The sequence below is a fragment of the Centrocercus urophasianus genome, unplaced genomic scaffold (genome assembly GCF_019232065.1).
Source record: "Centrocercus urophasianus isolate 14NV4802_14NV808 unplaced genomic scaffold, USGS_Curo_1.0 seq_12, whole genome shotgun sequence".
Taxonomy (NCBI): Eukaryota; Metazoa; Chordata; class Aves; order Galliformes; family Phasianidae; genus Centrocercus; species Centrocercus urophasianus.
In genome coordinates, this window is record NW_024884364.1 from 24697809 (window position 1) to 24715754 (window position 17946).

The 17946-nt window shown below is 34.8% G+C and overlaps 1 protein-coding gene across 1 annotated transcript in view; it reads left to right on the forward strand.

The window, feature by feature from the left end:
• NCAM2 (neural cell adhesion molecule 2) overlaps positions 1–17946 on the forward strand; it is a 127512-nt gene that overhangs the window by 66631 nt on the left and 42935 nt on the right. Inside the window, exon 11 of the mRNA XM_042809654.1 lies at positions 4826–4999. Within this exon, the coding sequence (XP_042665588.1) occupies positions 4826–4999 (174 nt within the window). The remainder of the gene's footprint in view (positions 1–4825; positions 5000–17946) is intronic.

The window sequence follows — 17946 nt, forward strand, 5'->3', positions numbered from 1 at the left end:
GTGAATTGTCAGTGTTTAGGGAGATGGTATAACAAGCAAAGCATATTTCATTTCTGTCATGATCTCAGTATTGTTATTTCAAATGCATGGGAAAGATAGTAATTGAACTTCACAGAAGTCCTTTAACTTGTTTGTTGTTTTTTTTTTTTAGTCACTTCCTGTTCAAGATATGATAAGGTTGACCCATAAGTGACAAAAACTACAGCATCAAATTTAAAAGTTTACTTATCTGAATTTTTGATGCTAGCACGTTCGGTCTGGTTAATGGATGTTGCTCCTTGTTTCTCCATATATTCCTGTTTTCACACAGGCAAAATAAAATCAAAGAAGTAGAACTTTATTTTCCCTGGAAAATTACGTAACAAAAAAGCTGTTCTGTGCCAGAACAGTGCTTTTAGATCTTACTGACATTTTTTTTAGGATTGCTGTTTTTTTGTTTTGTTTTGTTTTGTTTTTGTTTGTTTGTTTTTCTTTGGTTGTTATTTGTTTGGTTTTTGCATAAATTGTACCTTGCTGCTGCCTAAAGCCCATTTATTTTCATAAAATATAGACAGATCGCAAATGCAGATCTCAGTCCTATAACTTGCCATGCACGTCTTCTGTAGTAGCATCAACTAAGGTATTTTACTAGAAAAAGCACCATAATATTTTCAATAAGCATGGAGTGAAACTGTTAATAAACAATGTGGTGGGTGGGTTTTTCTATTTTTTTGCTTTGTGTGCATGTATTTTATTTTTATTTACTATTTATGTATTTATTTGCTAGCTGTGGTCCAGTTTTCTAATCCATTCCTTATTTTCAAGAACCCTCAGCGATTTGATTAAATAAATCTGTTGTAGCTGTCACCAGTGAAAGGCATCAAGGCAGTACTCCTCATCTCTTTCCCTGCAGTGGTCCTGATACGTTCAGTATTTAGACATAATTACTTTCTCCGAGTTATACAACTGTAAGCTGCAGAACTGTATGTAGTAGGAACATGCTGACAGGAGATAAGGAGAAAAGAACTAACTGGAAGATAATTCCTGACCTCACAACATACTTCCGCAACCTACTCCCACGCCATTACTTCTTTCTTCCATTTTTACTGCTAAACTCTCAGATGGAAAATTATTTTCTTCCACAGAACTATCAAAGAAATAGCTTGAAAAAAAATCTTTGGTGATAAAGATTTGGTCATTCCTTAAATGTGTTGGATAAACCATAATAGACTTGAAATAGTATTTGCATGGCTGTGGAGATAAATACATACTTATAATTGTATGTGTATTTTTTTTTATTTTTTTACTTGGAACTAAACCAAGTCTACTTAATTTAGGCCAATGGATCACAAAGTTCATTTGTGCTAACCTGCTTTATGCGCTGAATACAAAACGTATTAAGTGCAACTTTACACGTAATGCTATGGGGTCTTTTTGTTTTATTTTTTTAATTAATACTTTAACATCATACATGAGCTTATTTTTTCTGCAGTATATTTTCTACTAGAGCTTATATAGAGCTTATAACAGAGTATGAAAAACTAATCACTGCCTAGCTAAACTCTTAAAAGTTTTGTTGGTTAGTTTGGCTTTAAGGGGAAAAAGAACAGCAAGCACCACGTGTTCTGCCCTTCCACATGCAGACTAAAGCATATACAAGCAGTCTTGCAGATTATTCTTTATTTGTGCTAATCATTGAGACAGAGCCCCACAATTGTAAAAGAATATCATGGCGATGCTCCAAATAATTTCAACTGATGTGACATACAGTTCAAATGCTGAAGTGTAGATCAGGACCAGAGGGCTGTTTACTTTGCATGATGAAACTTATGCTCAGTATAGAACTACCAAATTGGATTCAGTTCATCATGCTGCTGATGATCTTTGGGAAAAAGCTGCAATTGTACATAGTCTGAAAGAGATAGTAGGTATTTCGTTCTATCCCAACAGAGCTGCTATTACTTGTTCGCTATTTTGGCTAGGAATTTGTCTCCTTTTCTGTTTTCTTCTAGTGATTCTTTACTGAAAATAAGATGCTGATACACTTCAACTTTGAAAATCACATGAATATTACCTACACATATGTGGGTAGCCTGAATCATGAATGCATATCTGAAATGGTATTGTGGATGCATTTCACAATGAGTTCGAAACATACTGCATTATGCTAATTATGCCAAATATTTTATTAGATTTTCTCTGGAGCTTCAGTTATTGCCTATTTCGAAATGCAGCCATATCTTCATATGGCATAAATCATACATGAATCTGCATTGGAAAACATGAAGTTTCTTTAAGGATGTCTGCTTCCCAATGCCATACTTCAGACGTTTAATCATATTCAGACATAAATACAGGGAAAAGAGATTTCCTTAACATGTTGAAATTCAAGCAGAGTGGATATACAAATAAAGTACGTTTGCTTCACATCATTGACTGAAAAATTGTTTCGATCTAAACTGAAATACCAGTGAATTGACTCATAAAAAGATCGTACAGAAACTAACATGAAACTAATCTCAGTGAAATTAAATATTCACTCAACCTTATAAAAAATAATTTATTTCTATTTTCAATTCTTTTAACAACAGAAAAGGAAACAAAAATTTTTAGGAACTATTTGTAACAGTATTGGTATCCAGAGCAGCTTCTAGCTCATAATTAAATGTTAAGGCCATTCATCTTCTTTACTGGAAAGCCATATTCATCTTCCCATATGGTTGGTATCTGTATGTCTCATACAGTACTGTGTCGCTTCATTTTGCTATTCTGGGCTGCTTAACTCAGATACTAATGCTGGCTTTTTGCTGCTTCTGTGAGAACAGGACAAGAGGAGTGTGTCCACGGGATGGTTGTTAAGTTAAGTGTGCTAGCAGGAACAAAACTTAGTGTTCTTAGCTGAAGGACAATCTGGAGGAGAGAAGTCACATTCTAGTATTAATTCTTATCCTCTGAATTTGAGATCAGTGCTTATTTAGCATGCAACTCGTATAGCTCATTCTTCTGTATGAAAAAAAAAAAACATGGTTTTTGAACATGCTTTCCTTTTCTTGAAAAACAAACTTTTGATCAATTTTGGTTTAAATTGTGGATGTCTTGATTATCTAAGCAAAGCATCCTATTAGAAAAGATTCAAAACCCAGTTAACTGTTCTCCTAGACACACAGAATACTGTGTTACATTCTGCCATGCCCTGACTGTGAATATTGAATTCCTTTATGCACAATAATACAACTTCCATAAGAAAAGTGGACTTTTCCTGCAACATCCTATATCTGGGTGGTAGGAAAGTTTCCTGGAATACAGAAATGTCTGGGGGTTTGAATCCCTCAAGATGACATTTGTATTCTGCCCAAATTTTAAATTTCGTGGAGCTATTTAGTTGTGTCCACATAAATAAAACTATGTTGTTTTTAGCCCAACAAACACCAAGCACTGGAAGTTTCAGACCTATTTTTAGAAATGTTAATTGTAGGAATGCTAAGAGGTACGATTCAGGCAGTCAGCTCTGCAAGCGTTACAGAATTTTTCTGGGAAAAAAATAGGTACCTGACTGTTAAAATGTTGGATAAATTCACCCCTATATAGTGTCTTTGCCAAGCGTCCTTTTCATGAGAATTCATGGATGAATGTCTTCTAAGGCCCGTTCTTGAGTATTTTATAACAATTTCTGGCTCATTTTCATTTAGGTACCAGTATTGGCTGAATTTCAGATTGATTCTTTTTACTTTCCCGACTGCCTAACAGCCCCTGAATAAAGACTGTATTTTATGTAAGTGGTTGAATACCCAGTGACTTAATGATGAGCTTTGACTCAAGCCCTTGCTTGTCTTTAGAACAAATTTTCCATACCAGAGATAGAAAGAGAGTGCCACATCTGTAATTAGATATGCAAGTAATTGTGAAATGTATCAGAAGTGAATATGCAAGTGTTTCAAATTCTTGATACTATGTCTACAAAACTGAAATTCATCCTATCCCATTTTCAATACTTTTTTTTTTTTTTTTTTTTTTTTTTGTAATTGTAATGCTTTAAAACCTAGAACAGTTCTGTAAGTTAGTTTTTTGTCTTCTGTGTAGTTAGTTTGGACATACATTAACAGTGAAATAATGCCTGCATTTTTGAAGATGTACTGACCGTGAGGTTGATTTTTCACCTTTATTTCATATCTAGTGTTTCAAAGCTACAGACTACTACTATATTTCTCTAGGTTTTTTTTTTCTATTTTAAGAGCTATGCACTTACTTCAGACTTCAGAGAAAATGTTTCTTGCATACTATTATGAAAATTGTTTCTTAAACTGAAAAGAGAAACCTTCCTCCAATATTCCTTGCTAGTAGCTTAGAATTCAATCTATCAAATATGAGAAAAAGAAAAACTTATTTCAGCTGTACTTCAGTTTCAGAAAAATGGCCAAATGATTTCTGCAGTTTCTTGTCATAATCTCATTTTGAAAAATTCAGACTCTGAACCATCTGTTCAGCTGTAATTGTCCCGATTGTTAAATTTTTTGTTAAATTGTTTTTCTCCTTCACATAATCATTTATCAAACTCATCAATCAACATTTTCATTTGCCTACAACAAAGTTAACTATCAAAAAAATTATACTATAAAAGGTACCCAAAAATGGAAAATAATTTTGCATATCCTTACCATACAAGAAAATAAATGTATCTGTCTTACAGCTTAAATTGTTTATCTGAAGTGAACATCATTTCATCATATTCAGTAAGTTTTTTCTCCCTTCAAGATGCTAAGCAAACGTCTTGGGGTAGATTACCAACTGTTAATTTAGATCTGTCTAGTTGCTGCTGATCATTAAATTGATGTTTGCATTTTTCTAGATGTGCCATCAAATCCTTATGGAGTACGAGTTTTAGAGTTGTCGCAAACCACTGCCAAGGTTTCATTCACTAAGCCAGATTCACATGGAGGTGTGCCCATTCACCACTACCAAGTGGATGTAAAAGAGGTAGCCTCAGAAACCTGGAAGATTGTTCGCTCCCATGGAGTTCAAAGTAAGTTTACGAAAAATAAATGGAAATATTTTAACTGATAGAATATCAAGGGAAGAGAATCAAATGTGTGTTAATTGATTCTGTGCTTCTCCATTAGTTCTTGCTGTATCTCCACTTAATATGGGGTAGTCAGACCTTTTTGCACCAATTAGAAATCTTGCTCTTATCAATTGTTAAGTTTTAGTTTTAAGTGAGTTACATGAACAAATTTATTTTTTCACTATTTTCAAGTAGAGACAAAGAATATTTGTGAAGCTGTAAATTTCAAAGACAGTAGAAATCACAGAGGAGTTAGTTAGAGAATGCATATTACATACATAATTGAATTAAAATGTTGAGTAAGCTATTATGTGATGTTTTATCTGATTTTATTTTATTTTAATTACTGATTTTGAGCTACTTAGTAACCTTTGTTCATACCTGTCAGTATTCATTATATCTGTTTCTAAAGCATATCTATAAGGTATTGTTCAATTAGTGATGCAAAAATGTATTTGCTAGATACTACATTTATTGACTGTTATACTGGTGCTAAAATGCTAAAAGTCAGTCCAGTTCACTACTGGGTCTGTGCCTTCTTTACACACCTCTAAATGCAGAAAACAGTGTAAACATACAAGAGTTCTTTAAGTACATGCATTTGCAGGGTATTTTGACAGAGTAACATTAACAGGGTCTTAATAGAACAGAAATGCCTTCCATCCATAATTTACACTTTGGCATTTTCAGCAGATAGTGCAAGTCAAAATAGTCCCAACAGTCTTCTGATCCATACAGCAGGAGGTAAATTGTTTTGGAGCTATCACCACATTGAGGGGATCGTAAATGTAGTAAATGATCTAATGTGTCATCCCATCAGCCACGCACATCCAATCAAAAAAATAGAATTGTTTCAAAGAAACATACATGTAATTAACAAATATTCAAAACAACAGGACTTTTTTCTTAACGATATTTGGTAACTATGACAGTTGTACTGGCAGCATTCATTTTAGCTCATTATAATGTGCATTTTTTCAGTACTAGGAGACCAAATGGAGGACAGTAGGTTTCCTCTGATGGCAAGGCATACACATTAATTGATATTGCTGTGCCTCTTTTAGGATTGTTTCAAAATGTTGAAAATTTGAAATGTTGAAATCAATCCAAGTCTTTTTTCTCTTAGCTGTTTTTTTTTCAATGAATTGACAGAAAGTTTCTTTGATGACAACTACAGTCTACCACGTAATAAAACTTGTGGTGACCTGTGTAGTAGGCTGCAGTGTTCTGAAATGAAGACTAGCCAGTGTACCATGCTTAATTTAAATGCAAAATCATAATGACAATGTCTTTAGTGTTAATTTTGTACAACAGTATACTGACCTTAGTCCTCCTGCTTTCCTATTACTGATGTTAATGTGAGATTTGTAAAAAGATTAATTGATTATGTAGAAAAGATGTATAACTTCACAAACTTCTGTTACCAGAGTTAGCTTGTGCTGCTTTCTTCAAAAGTTCACAGCTTTTTGAAATATTCTATCAGCATTACATGTTCCTACAGTTGTTGCCTACAGCTTATTTTGGAGTTTGCTGTATCACGTAAGTTCATCTGCTTGGAATTACTTTAGTACAGTATCTGTACTAAAGTAATTGTACTGCATTGTACTGAAACTTACTTTACAAGTGGGAAGCAGTGTGAAGGATACAAATACCTTCAGTAGTTATGAACACAATACTTATCTGAAGTAGATTTTTACAATCTCTGCCTCCATTCCCGCTGCAATTAAAGACAGCTTAATTGAGAAAAAGACTGTGTTAGTTCCTACATGCTGTCACATTTTCTCTCACATTGTCTTCCTTTTGTGCCATTCATCATACATCCATTTTTTCTCTTTCCTCACCAGTAAGTCTTCAGGGCTTTTATCTTACCTCAAATCAGTGCTTTCATTTTAAGGCCGTTGTCTTCTAACTAGCACTAAGAGTTTTTGTGGAAAAAAAAACCCAACAAAATAAATCACACTGGTTTTGAACATTTTAAAGGTAACTCATTATAGCATGTGTGATTAGAGACTCCTCTAAATGATGACAGAAAACTAGTAATCATAGAAGTGACCTGAAGAATCATCTTCGTCTACAAGAAGTATTTGGTAACAGGAATAGATATTGAGAATGTGAACTTTACTGAGAGAATGGTGGACAATGCTAAAAATTCATCACAGATCCATAATTAATATAACCTGTTTTGAGAAATCTCTTTTTGTATTCTCCTGCACAGATAGATTGAGATTTTATCGTCTATATTTCTCTGTATTTATTTCTGAGCCACTTTAGAGATCAAAAGCTACTTCAGAATTTCAAACATTGGCTAAGCAGGAGACATCTTTTTTTATAAATGCTGTTGATTCTACACCACAGAGTAGCATACAAATAGTACAAAGAAAACAAAAGAGATCAAAAAAGCATTTATCAAAAGTTGTTGAAGATAATTCATGAGTTAAAAATGCTTCTAATGTGTTATACGGACACAGCAGAAAAACAAGATATGTTGCCAAAATGTATGGTTAAGATTCAGATATGAATGCTTTTACACAGGGACAGTTAACTGCTCTCACAACTCAAGTCATGATGCAAACCTAATGCGTGAGTCATGACTGTTTTTCCCAGCAGCCAATGAGAAACCATGCTGCAATTTCACAGGAAGACTTTTTATCAGTCTGATTTGAATCAGGAGTGATAAAACAGCACTGCAGTCCATTCTTTCTACAGTGTAGTCAATGGGTGATTTCCAAGGCTGCATTTTAACAGGGGTAGGTAGAAGATCCTGTATTCTTTAGAAAGTAGTGCCCAAAAGACTGTTATTCTTCCAGTATGGAGATTGTCAAGACTAAACTGGGTCTTCTGGTCCCTTTGTACTGTGACCAGAAGCCGCAATATAGTTGTCTTTGTACAGCCAGAAAGAAAAACCATGAACTGCTAAAATGGATGATGGATGTATTTTAGATGAAACAGACATCTATCTTGACAATGTTGCTGCAGGAGTTAGTTTTTAATTAAAGTGTTACCAAATGATTCATAGATGTTTGAAAAAGTTGTTGAAAGGAATTGCTACTAACACTATCGAGTCATTAATTTTCTCACGATCATTACCTAAAAGCCATGTATAAAGCCTTCTAGAAGTAGGATTATAACTGTTTTTGTTTAGATGAAAAATACTAACCAAAGTTGTTAGACATTCTTATAAGTTCAATCAAGAAAATCGTGTAATACAGAATAAATTCTTCCAATCTGTTCAAACAGCTTGCAGTTTTCTTCATCTGAGATTCATGTTGCCTAACTGTACTAGTTTGTGATATTTTCAGATCAAGTTAAGGAGAGAATTTCAGGGTCCAGGAGCTGTATCTGCTTCCCTGTTCCCTCTCCTTCGTCTTTTATAATGAAGATTTCATTTGAAAGGCTGTGCTGATTACAGCTATTGAATGTGGGTGCAGAAAATGAAGCAGTCATTCTGATACACCAACCTCAGGCTATTTAAGGATTTAAAAGTCATAATCAATACTAGCATAGTTCACCAAGAGATCAGTGGGCAAATGGTAGCCAGATTTTTCTACACTTCTGGAATATCTGTTGAATATGCAAACTTGTTACAAGTGACCTTCAACCTTATGGCCACAGAGCATGGTGGGTCTCCCTGTTGGCCAGTGCTCTGGGGGGTCTAACATGGCCTGAAACTAGGTCCCATCCCAAAGCTCCAGCCTGCAGCAGTACAGCCAGAGACACGTCTTGGAACTGGAAACTTCCCTGAGAACACAGTTCAGCTGACGCTAGACTGGGACATGCGCATGCAGTTGGCCCAGGCTGGGAAGAGGCATGGCCAGGCAGGGCAGGGCTGTGGGGAGCTGGATTGTGGCCCTGCTACAGCTGATCTGGGGCTGAGGTCCCCCAGACTGCCTGGGGCTCTGGACCTGGGCAGGTGGGAGAACCCAATGGCAGGGGGTGGCAATTCCAGATCTGGTGTTTTATTTTTTTAATTTTCTATATCAATAAGAAAGTGTACATGTAGGTAAATCTTACTTCAATCTTTATAATAAAAAAAGCATTCATAACATTTAGAATAGGGTAATACCATCTTCTCTGTTTCTTTTTAGCTTTTATATGTTATTTCCAAGCATACGACTAACGAAAGTGTGATTGTGTGTGTGTGTGTGTGCAGCTTGGGTTTCTGGGTCGAACTACTGAAATTTGTTTTCTGTCTTTTAGCAATGCTTTTTGGTAGTTATCAAACAGATATTGTTTCAGAAGATGTGAAGAGCTTACGATGTATGATTTTCTGCTGAGATTTCAGAAACACAAACAAAAGAATTTTTTTTTTCTTAATGTTAAAATACAGCAATTATGATGTCTTGTTATTGTCCTTGGGGAGGAAATGTAATATATAGGTTAATTATCATTCTCATGTACTACATCTTAGATTGTAGGCTTTGCACTACTTACTTCTTTTATAGTGAAGTATGAAAGTGCATCCAGTTTATTATTGGAACAGTTACTGATAGCATAGCAATGCTTCACCATTAAGCCTGGAAGGCTTTCAGATGGACTCTTGAGAGATATGAAGCCCATATAAATTAATAATTTTATTAATGCATTTAATGAATCTTCAAGACAGTAACATCTATTGCAAGCTGCTGGAGCAGAAGGAAAAAACAAGTTCATTAGCCAGTTGCAGTGGGAGAATGTATTTTTAGGAAGTATTTGTAAAAAAACTTAGAGGATCATTCTCTGTATCAGATAAGATGATATGATTGCTGCCTCTAAGCACATAGGATTTCTTTTCAAAATAAACTGGATATTTGTCTTGATTGAAATTAATATAAACAGTACAAACAAGCTTTGAAAATTATCAGAACTCGAGTGTGTGTGTGTGTGTGTGTGTGTGTGTGTATGTATATATATAAACTAAAATGGAGCAGGATGAAACTACAAATTACACGAATAAAATGGCTTTAATTTTTATAAATGGAAATTTTTGGGATAAGATAGCTTGATGCAATTTGCTACTGGAAAAAGTTAAAGAACAGATGCAATTTATGAGCACTACAGATTATATTTAAATGAAAGTGTTGAAAAACAAACCTTTTATCCAAATTAGTTTGTGTGCACATCTGCGTATATGTAAGTTTTTCATGTCTCTCATTCAATCTCCATACTATTCTTGGTCTCACTCCACTTTAACCTCGGGTTTAAAAATCTCATGTGGGTAGAAAGGTTGATGAAAAATAAATTTCCTATAGAAAAATGCATGGACAGATTAGGAAAGCTGAAAAGTGAAAACTGCAAAGGGAAAACTATGTTTAAGTATTTCAGGTTTTTATTCAAGAGAATGAAATGTGCTTTTCACATTCAAAGCCGAATAAGTTGTCACAAAAAGTGAAGAAAATTCAGGCAATTCACTTCATATCACAAGTTTATAACTAAAAGCAACATCAAGATATATATACCACCAATATCTGAGGCTGCGCTTCAATAGTTTATAATTCTGTGTTTGCAATTTCATTTAGTCAAACAGTCCAAGCTCATTGTGAAGCATGATTTATGTTGAATGTTTTAAAAAAGGAACATCTGAAAATTTATAAAAACAAATGCAGTATGCTTTCACAGAATGTCAGAAACACCAAGGTTGGAGGAGACCTACAAGATCATCCAGTCCAACCATCCACCTATCACCAATAGTTCTCACTAAACCATTTCCATCATCACAGCATCTAAACATTCCTTGAACACCTCCACGGTCGGTGACTCCACCATCCCCTGGGCAGCCCATTCCAGTGCCTGACCACTCTATCAGAAAAGCAGTATTTCCTAATATTCAGCCTGAATCTCCCCTGGCACAGCTTGAAGCCATTCCCTCTAGTTCTATCATCAGTTACACGAGAGAAGAGGCCAACCCCCAGCTCACTACAACCTCCCTTCAGGTAGTTATAGAGAGCAATAAGGTCTCCACTGAGCCTCCTCTTCTTCAGACTGAACAATCCCAGCTCCTTCAGCCACTCCTCATGAGGCCTGTGCTCCAGACCCCTCAGCTGCTTTCATTGGAAGATGTGCATAGTGAATGTATTTTAAAAAGAGTTAAATGGCGAATCAGTTATTCCAAATATTTTTCACCTGATGCTCCTCTATTTTTTTCCTGCTTTGCTGGTAAATCTTGCCTAGTCTGTATTTAGACCTTTTCAAGCTTTCTGTGATGGTACACTCTCAAGTAGATTTGCAGTGAACATGCTGATCCACTGTACAGGTCTTGCTGATCTGGCTTCTAAGTGTAAAATCTCATTAAGAAAAGTGTTGTTCAGTGCAATATTGGAAATGAATAGCTGATAAGTGGGACACGTGGTGCAGCTGCAAATTTTGCCTTTCAAATCAGTATTGTATTCATTTGCATCCAGTTTACATTGCCAATGTGCTTACAAAAAGGTACAGTCAATTTTTGGAATATTTATGCATACAAATTTCATCTGCATTTTGTAATATGAGCTGGGTAAGTGTTATTGGAGAACAGAATATTTCTTAAGCATTGTCAAGGTCATCAAATGACAGAGTAACTTTGAATGGAGTTTTCCTTCTATTACACACAAGAGCTGGCAACAAACAGATAGCTTAGCCTATATGTGTTACATTTTATGGTATCATTAAATAAAACTGCTTTTTGTCACTTCTCTGCTCTTTTTATTCTCTTTTGGCAAGCTGGAAAGCATAGCATGAAAGAGTAGGATGGAAACGAGGAGGAAAATCTATGAATGAAAATTATCCTCACATGCGAGAAGCATGCTAGAATTGTTGAAATTGTATTCATGCCAGTCTTGAGGTTGCTTTCTTGCTGTGGTGAAAATCATTGTAAAACACCTATTTGAAATCACATTTTTGTTCTTTTTCTTTTCACCCTAATCCAGAGTTGATTCTAGCTTTGATATAAAACACAGAATACATACAGACATTTGAAAGCTTAGAAAAAGTCTGACGACTTTAGAGTCCCATAATCAGTGGGATTCCCTTTTATCCTTAGAGGAACTTCTTTTATTTTAATTGCATGTTATCATCTATTTCTTCAATTTGGGGGCTTTAAAATCCCTGCATTTATAAGTGAAGAATAGTTTTATAGCAGAAGAGAAAACTGGACTCAAAAAACTAAGATGTTATTCTTCTTAAGTTTGTATAATCTTATAATCTTGTCCAGCCTCTTGCCTGAAGCAGGAATAGTGGTAGTTTTGGATCAGGTCAGGCATGGCTTTCTCTAACTTCCAAGGGGAAGATTCCTCACCCTCTTCTCTTGGTGAAATCTCCTTAGTGCTTCATTACTCTCCCATTGATTAAGCTTTTCAAATATCCAGTTTGAATATGCTTAAGCTACAGCTTCTGACTGTTGAGAAGAGTCTCACACTGCTGTTTGTGTGACACTCCTTGGCTTCTTCACCACACCAAATAAGCCTCAACATCTACTTGTCACTCTTCTGTCCTAGGCTGTTCTTGGTTGCTGTCTGCTGGATCCTCTCCTGTTTCTTATTGTTCCTGGACACCAAGTGTTCCCCCAAAGTCCTTTAGTTATCTTAACAGAGGTTTCTGTTGAGTATCATATTAGTGCCTGCATGGGTGAACATCAAAATGATATCTGACATGGAAGTGCATATAAAGCAAAGGTATGGAAGTGGTTTCCTCTACTGAGGAACTGAATTAGAATTGCACCCACTGACATTCATTTACATTTTCTGAATGTTTCTATAACCAAACAATAGATGTGAGTACTGTGAGGTAGTAGGTGGTGTGTTTCAACAGTGGCAACAGTGACAGTGGATCACCTCCACTGGTGCAGATTTCAAGCAGCACACAAAGGCATGCAGGCTCTTGTTCATTGTTGTGCAAATGCATACCTAATGGTGGTGACTGTTGAAAAATAGTGTTCTGTATCTGAGAATTTGCTTTCAAATATGGTTCTTGTGCTCTTTCTATCTTCTGTCATTTCCATGGAAATAAATAGAAGGCATTACTTTGAACAGAAGTAGATAACTAAATCCTAAAGCTTCAACTTCCATATGATCTAACCAGGGGTATTGATTCCATACTAAAGCAACATTCTACAACATGTTTTTATGAAAATTTGAAAATGTTTTGTTTCATTCAAGTGTCAACCATGGAGTTAATAGCATAAGAAAACTATTCCAAACTTGGAGTGAAAGCACTTTTCTTCCAGCAAATTTAATCTAGAATAATGCAATTATTTTAATATAGATAGCATGCCTAGTTCTTGGAGATGAGGAATGGACAAATGAATGAAACTATGCATAGAGAACTGAATTTTGAAGTTGAGATTATTTATTCTGTCTGACCCCTGTACTCACAAAGTAGGAGAATGGGAGTTATCAGTTGCATCTTTATTATACAGAAGGCTGAAATTGCATAGGATAGAAAGCAAGAAAAGAACTCTCAGAATCCACAATGTACTAGAGTTCCCATAGGCCAAAAAAACTAGTTTTATGCATTCCTGTCCTTTGGGCTAGGGTATGGCATGCTATTATCTGAGTCATCTGCAGCTTTCTTGGGTTAGAGAAAAGAGCAGCAAAGAAAACTTGAAGTAGTGAACAACTGAACTACAAATATGTCAAGGAACTGTATCCAATCTGCAAGAGATATTTTGATAGTAATCCAGAAGAATTTTGCCATACCTTGAAAGCAATGCAGAGTACAAAGTATTTTAGACAGATTTTATCCTAATGAAAGTAAACTTGGCATAGTTTTGTTGAAGTTAGAATGTGCTTAGATTTAAAAATCTAAAGAACCTAAATTCTATTTTACTGGTGAGAAGAGCCAAAATCTGCCAGAGATAGATCCTAGTTGCACAGGACTGTTGATGGAACAGAAGGCTGTGAGCAGTGGTGATGCAAGTGGCAGAATTTGTTCATAAAACATTCTCTATTGTCAGATAGATATAACACAATAATTTAAGAATATATATATAAAATAAGGGATATTTTAAAAACGGGAGTACTACTGTCTTTCGTAGGTTTATAGCTTAACATTTTTCATTCAGTTAGTAGCTTCCCTTTTTTTATTTAACATTAGTTTTTGTAAATGCATCATTTGAGAAGCAATTCATGGAAGTACGTTACTATTTTCAAACAGGTTATGTGCACAGTTTATTGCTGTAATGATCTCTGTAATTGGTTTTGTTGCAGGAATGCTTCTCTTAATTTTTTTTTTTCTAAACTGTGTGCTAAAATGCAATTTAGATTAAATATGGAAGTGATTTAGATTAGATAAAGAAAGTTGCTTTTAAAATAAATAAACTAGAAAATGAATGAAGTCTTCTAAAGATAACCTGTTCACTGCTACCTTGTAAGTGATGTAAAATGACAAAATCCTTCTTCTGAATTCATTTTGATCCAATGTATTCAAAACTATGTTGTCAGATCACTAATATGCCTTTTACTAGGGGCATTGTAATTGCTTACTTCATTTTCATTAATATTTTATTAATATTGTTTTCATTATATACAATTGTACATTTTGTAACTATAATTCCCCCACTAGATTGTTTTGACTTCTTAGTTTTACTTCAATGAAAATAATTATCAAAGTAATTTCTTGGGTAACTGTTTGTAGCTGTTGTTACTCCTGGCTTAATTTGTACACCTGACACCTCACCTGCCCAGTAAAAATAAGTAAGACATGAGAACAGGAGCTTAACAGAGTCATTGTGCTTTTGGGACTGATAATAAGTTGCTCTTTAAAATAAAGTTTTTATATCAACTGCTGTGAACTATTTTCTAATGAAATTAATAATGATATTGAACACTATTAATTATATTAAATATGTATGACCTACAATGCTACATATTTTTATTCACAGTTGATTACTTATATTCAAAATAAACTAAGCGGCTACAACCTTTATTGCAAAAGAATACAATAATTATATGTTACAGTGCAAGAGGGATGGAAAATTATGACAAAGCCATTATCTCTGATTTTTCAAATGATTATGTTCTTTTCTGAGTATGCATATGAGGATATAGCTTAGAGCTTGATCCTGTCTCCGTATATACTTACGGAAATTATGTCAATAATTTCTGTAGCAGTAGGATTGGCTACTACTGTTATTTTCATATAATGTCCAACTTGAAATATTTTCATTATTGAAGTTCATTTCTTTATGTTAATTGCATTCTGACATTTATGGACAGATGTTGAATCAGTATTTATAAAACTGATTGTTCTTCAGGCAAGGCAGACAGATGGAGCTGAGGCAGTGTGACTGTTTTTGCTTATGAATAAACATGTTGCATGTTGTGTAGCAAAAACACTTCTATGTTGCTTTTCCTGTATTTCTCCACCAGTGGCAAATTCTAACTTTATTTGGCCACCATTTCTGTTAACTAACTCTGTAAGCCTCAGATAGAAAAACAGCTTTAATTTTCCTCCTATTGTGCATATACTAGATGAAGCCATATTGTTCATCGCAGGCAGACAAAGGTTCTGGGAGAAGTTCTTCACAATGTGTGACGTCTACACAAGAAGTCTCGTACATATGTACTAGAACTTAATGCTATTCTACCACAGGTTCCTCACTGCTCTGTTCACATGTACTACAACCATAGGTTCCTTTCTGCTCCCTTCCAGCATCCATTTCTTCTGTCCTTAAAAGAAAATGTGTCATCACTGCAAAGAGAAAACTGCTTTGAGCTCCATAAAAATGCTATTCATTTTTTCCTCTGAAAGAGATTCAGGTATTTGCAGGGAACATAGTTTCTCCTTGAGAGTTGTCACAAATGCGTGAAAAGATCAACACAATTTTGCTGAATAAAAACACCACGCTTAGTAACCTGCAAGATATTCAGTCTGTGTAGGTAATGGAGATTGAGACTAAGAGGAAAGAAATAGGAAGAGCCCATCCTAGAATCTGTAATGCTTCCTTGGCAGAAATGTTGCACTGCTGCCGTTATCTGAAATATTTATGAGTGAATATGATATTTCAGCATTGATCTGTATCAGCTGCTTTGTTTCAAAACAAATTTATGTCCTACTTCAGTTGGGCTTGACATCCTCAAGGGATTAAAGTCAGGACTAGGAGTAGAACATTGTTCTATGCAACAAGCATCTCTCCAGTGAATACTGATGCAATATGTCTGTTAATTAACCTCATATAAGATCTGCTTTGGGATTAGTGTAATGTAACTGTACTACTAGATCCTTAACCATCTTTTTGTGATGGTTTATGTAATATGTGACAGTTCTTTGAAGATTTCTGAGCTAGATTTCCTTTGGTGAAAAGACAGCTTAGTATGCAAACCATTTCCCATGTCATTGTTCATGATTAAGGTAATGTAAACAACCTACCTCTGGACTAGAAAAGCAGCTGGTGATTTTTACCGTGTTTTTACTAACTTGGCTTTATGATACAACTTATTTCACAGCAAATCTTGTGTCAGATATTATTTTCCTACAGTGCATCTTGATAATAATTGAAATTTTAATATTCTGCAATAAAGCTTTCCTAGCTGAAATGTGTGCAGTCAGTATTTGAAATAGTTTGACTATTCAGTTCTGAATTTTTACCTGTCTACCTGTCTTTACCTGCTTTTTTTTTTTTTTTTTTTTTTTTTTTTGGTCAAAACTTTAGTTAATCTTAGATTACTCTTAAGACTTGTATTTTTGCAATGTAATATGGGAAGGTTACTTAATCTTGCTTAATTATTCTAGATTTTCTTTTTTGCTGTTTATTTAAAGTATTCTGCTGAGTAGTGGCTCTTTGCTTTGCTTTCCTGGAAGATATGATTATAAATTTCCTGCTATTACGTTATGCCATCACTGATACTTAAGAGGTTCTAGCTTTTGAGAGCATATGATGCTATCAGATTTTGTTGTGTCAATTTCGTAAACATATTTGTAAGAGTCATTGTATCCAGATACATAGTGTTGTTCAGGGGATTATAAACTAGATACTGATTCTTTAAATACTACATACGTAAGAAGTTTTATTCATTTATATAGGCCCCAGGAGTCTCTCAAGTGTTTCTAGAATTGGATTTTTTGGTTTTATGTAGTTAACACGTCCGTGTTTTATTAAGCGTAGACTCATAGCCATGTTTTGATGTTGTTTAAATTTTAAAAACATTTACAGTAACACTAATTTTTAATATGCCCAAAGGTTTATTTTCAGTGAAATTATTCAGCCTTGGAAAGTAATCAGGGCTGAAAGACAAATCAAATGTTGCTACTGCTCTGTTTGGATTTTAAATTTCATCTTACCGTAGCTGAAAGTTATATATCATAATCTTTCTCTGAATTAATTCTTATTCTCGTGATAGTACTTTATTATTTCCAAAATGGTTCTACTTCATACTTTTAAATCTCTTGAAAATTATTGTTTGCTGGAAGAGGTACTGCTTTGTTTATAACAAAATGATTACTGTTTCTCAGTAGCGAGTTCGTGTGAAGTGCTCAAAAATGAAATTTGGAAGTTACTGTTTTCCCAAAATTCGTTAGATCCCTTTAGCTCCACTTGTAAAGGGACCTCTGTCTGTCTGCTGCACAAACAAAAATAATAGAATTCTAATAAATCTGGGGTAAAAAGAATAAGAGTGCTGATAAAAAATAATTCTACTTTCATTAGGTATAAAACTTGAAAAGCAAACTTAAAGCAACTATTGAAATACTCCTCTATAATGAAAAAAAAAAAAAAAAAACCAAAAACAAGCAAGCAATGTAGACTTCTTAGAGACTGGGAAAGATACTACTGGTTCTTTCTTAAGACACTGGAGTTCTGCAGCTTATTGTTAGATGATACAGGCCCCATTTTTCTGTGCAAAGCAACTATTGATATTCTTCAACATAGTTATCCTGGAGAAGCTGGCAGCCCATGGCTTGGACACATGTGCTCTTCACTGGACAAAAAACTGGCTGGATGGCCAGGCCCAGAGAGTGGT